The sequence below is a fragment of the Alligator sinensis genome, unplaced genomic scaffold (genome assembly GCF_000455745.1).
Source record: "Alligator sinensis unplaced genomic scaffold, ASM45574v1 scaffold693_1, whole genome shotgun sequence".
Lineage (NCBI taxonomy): Eukaryota > Metazoa > Chordata > Crocodylia > Alligatoridae > Alligator > Alligator sinensis.
Genome location: NW_005841987.1, coordinates 1,205,378 through 1,207,859, shown reverse-complemented (window position 1 = coordinate 1,207,859; position 2,482 = coordinate 1,205,378). Strand labels below are relative to the sequence as shown.

The 2,482-nt window shown below is 45.4% G+C and overlaps 1 protein-coding gene and 1 long non-coding RNA gene across 6 annotated transcripts in view; one reads left to right on the top strand and one right to left on the bottom strand.

Annotated features, from left to right (window-relative positions):
• Positions 1–2,482, bottom strand: part of ZEB2 (zinc finger E-box binding homeobox 2) — a 134,823-nt gene that overhangs the window by 131,795 nt on the left and 546 nt on the right. For 3 of the 4 annotated variants that reach the window (XM_025201254.1, XM_025201253.1, XM_014518830.2), the window contains one exon: positions 86–223. In XM_025201254.1, the coding sequence (XP_025057039.1) occupies positions 86–158 (73 nt within the window). In that variant the 5' untranslated portion in view covers positions 159–223. Of the gene's footprint in view, positions 1–85; positions 224–308; positions 1,192–2,482 lie in introns of those variants that run through there. The other variant, XM_025201255.1, reaches the window with a different exon arrangement.
• Positions 262–2,482, top strand: part of LOC112549886 — a 19,222-nt gene continuing 17,001 nt past the window's right edge. The window contains exons 1-2 of one of the 2 annotated variants that reach the window (XR_003093488.1): positions 262–400; positions 1,239–1,458. This is a non-coding gene — a long non-coding RNA (uncharacterized LOC112549886). The remainder of the gene's footprint in view (positions 401–1,238; positions 1,459–2,482) is intronic. The other variant, XR_003093489.1, reaches the window with a different exon arrangement.

Below are 2,482 nucleotides of genomic sequence, written 5' to 3'. Positions count from 1 at the left end.
GCTGCCGGGTCCCCCCCCCACTCCACCTCCCCTCCCCTCTCTCCGCTGGAGTCAAAAGGAAAAGTTTGATTCGGGTTTTTCTTACCGTTTTTCCTTCTTGGATTGGGCTGTTTTCGCCTCTTACACCTGGGGCCATCCGCCATGATCTGCTGCTTCATTGATAAGAGTGGATCAGATGGCAGTTCGCATGGACTCGACTCCCTGATTCAGCAGCACGCAGACTCTATGTAACAACCAAACACAGCAACAATGTGGGCATTGGTATATCCCATTTAAATGCAGGGCGCCAAAGGAACCCGAATATTCACCCAAAAAAGAGCCCAGGCGCACACAGGGCGAGGACTTGCCGCGCTGGGGGAGGCGAGGACACAGCTCAGCCCCCTCCTCCCCAGCCGGGCAGGTTTGGATTTTTGTATTTCTTTCTTTCTTTTTTTTTTTTTTTTTTTTTTGGTGTGTGTTGCACCAGAGATGAGAGAGACAAGAATTACATCTTCAGAAAATGACTCATAACTCATGACCGTATGAGGGAATGCACAGGCTTTTTACAGTAGGCTGCTTGACTCAATGCTAGGCGGAACATTTCCTCCTAAAAGTACTTTAGCTTGACATGGGGACTCGTTTTCACATGAAATGTTGTTATTATTATTTTTTAAGTACACTTCAGCAAACTGATAAGAGCAGCTGGGAAACAGACCTCCCCCCCTCCTCGTGGAGGTAAAGCCCAGGATTGAGACCTCACTCCTATGCTCCTCTTTCACTGCTTAACAATGAGTCGTGTAATTATAAACCTCTGTCACTTTTTTTAGTCAGTTTGACAATATTCATTGCAGGGTTTCCCCCCTGCCCCTTAAGTTAAACAAAGCTTCAGTGTGTCATTTTTTCCCCCCCAGAAGAGAAACAGAAATCAAAACTAGTGTTGTCAGGGTTTTCAGGCTCCCAGTGGCTCCCTGACTTGTAAACTTTTGTACCTATTTCTGTGTACAGACAGGCTCCAAACAAGACAGAATCTGTCAAAAGGAGAGTGGAGGAGCACTTGGTTTGCCTGACACAAGGCTCCTGCAACTAAGTCCATCTTGAAGAAGATGCTGTAGCTTTAAAGATGCTTTGACTCGAGGATTAGTTTAAACAGGGGGCTATAAAAGATGTAACAGATGCAAACTGTAAAACAAGGGCAATTAACCCTTGCTCTTCTGAACAAAATCCAGCCTAACCTCAGCATCTATTGTCTACTCCTATAGCCTCAGCTTTGCACAAAACCTAGAAACTGATGACCTGTCTCAACATTTTTTTCTGAACCCAAGTGGCGTTAGCTTTCATTTTGCATTCTGACTTGAAGAGAGAATGCCAGCAAGAGTGATCAGTTCAGTGGGCTGCCCCTCCGCCTTTTATTTTGCCTCAGCTTTCCTTCCAGAGCCCCTTGGTCTTAAAACAAGGTTGGCTAAACAATTCCCTATACAGGTAAGTGTGTGTGAACGTGCAGATGGAGCACAGGATGAGCCTGTTTACTCTGCTGCAATCTGAATCCATATTGACTAAGTAAAGGGGTAGATCTGTGCAAGGGAGTGGGGTGTGAGAGGCAAGGAGAGACTGAGAAAATGTGCAATAAACTTTATATTGAACAGTTATTTCTAACTGGGAAGTTTGCAACGTCTGCAGCATCAGAGAGACAGGGCAGAAGAAAGTAGGTGAGAGAAACAAATTCAGAAAAGCCAGGACCTGGGAGCTTTTCTCGGCAACTGGCGTAATAATGCAGAAGCACCAATGGTGAATTGTTTGAAATGCATTTCAGTGCCTGCCCTGCTCCTTAGCACTCAGGGAGAAAAGTTGGCAATTTTTGATGTTGGAGAATGGCTTTCTTCCCAAAGGAATATGACTGTTAATATCATTTTTGGTAAACGACTTTTAAGTTCCAGTCCCTACTTTCACTTCTTTCTTTAGGATCCCAGAAGCTAAGGTGTTTCTTCACCCAGTCTCACAAAATAAAATCAAGAAATGAAACTTGCTAGGCAGACAAAACAGCAAACTTTCTGCCTGGGGAAACACACAGCTTTTCTGGGAGTCCTAAAGCAGGCTCCAGCTAAAAAAAATTCCTGTCCAGCCCTGCTCAGTGTGTGCAAGCCATTAACAGGTACATGCAAACTTTAAGCTGACTGTATGTGGATCCTGAACTAGAAGAGCAGGGAGGGATTTTTTGTTGTTTGGAAAGGGAAATAAAATTCCTTTCCTTGCTCAAGAACTTCAGTATCAGATTTGCAAAGGACACACACCTCTTGTACCTGGCTGGGCAGGTGGTGGAGGTGGGCTGTGCTGGATACCAGCAGCCCAGGGTTTGCCATGGAAGAACTAACCCCTCTTGCAATTGATGCCAAGTGACTTTGGCTTTCAGTCCAGAATGAGATTCCCCTACTACAAACAAGCTGCATAAACCCCCCACACAGCCTCGAAATGCACATACCACACAGGAGACAGGGCACCCAGAAGG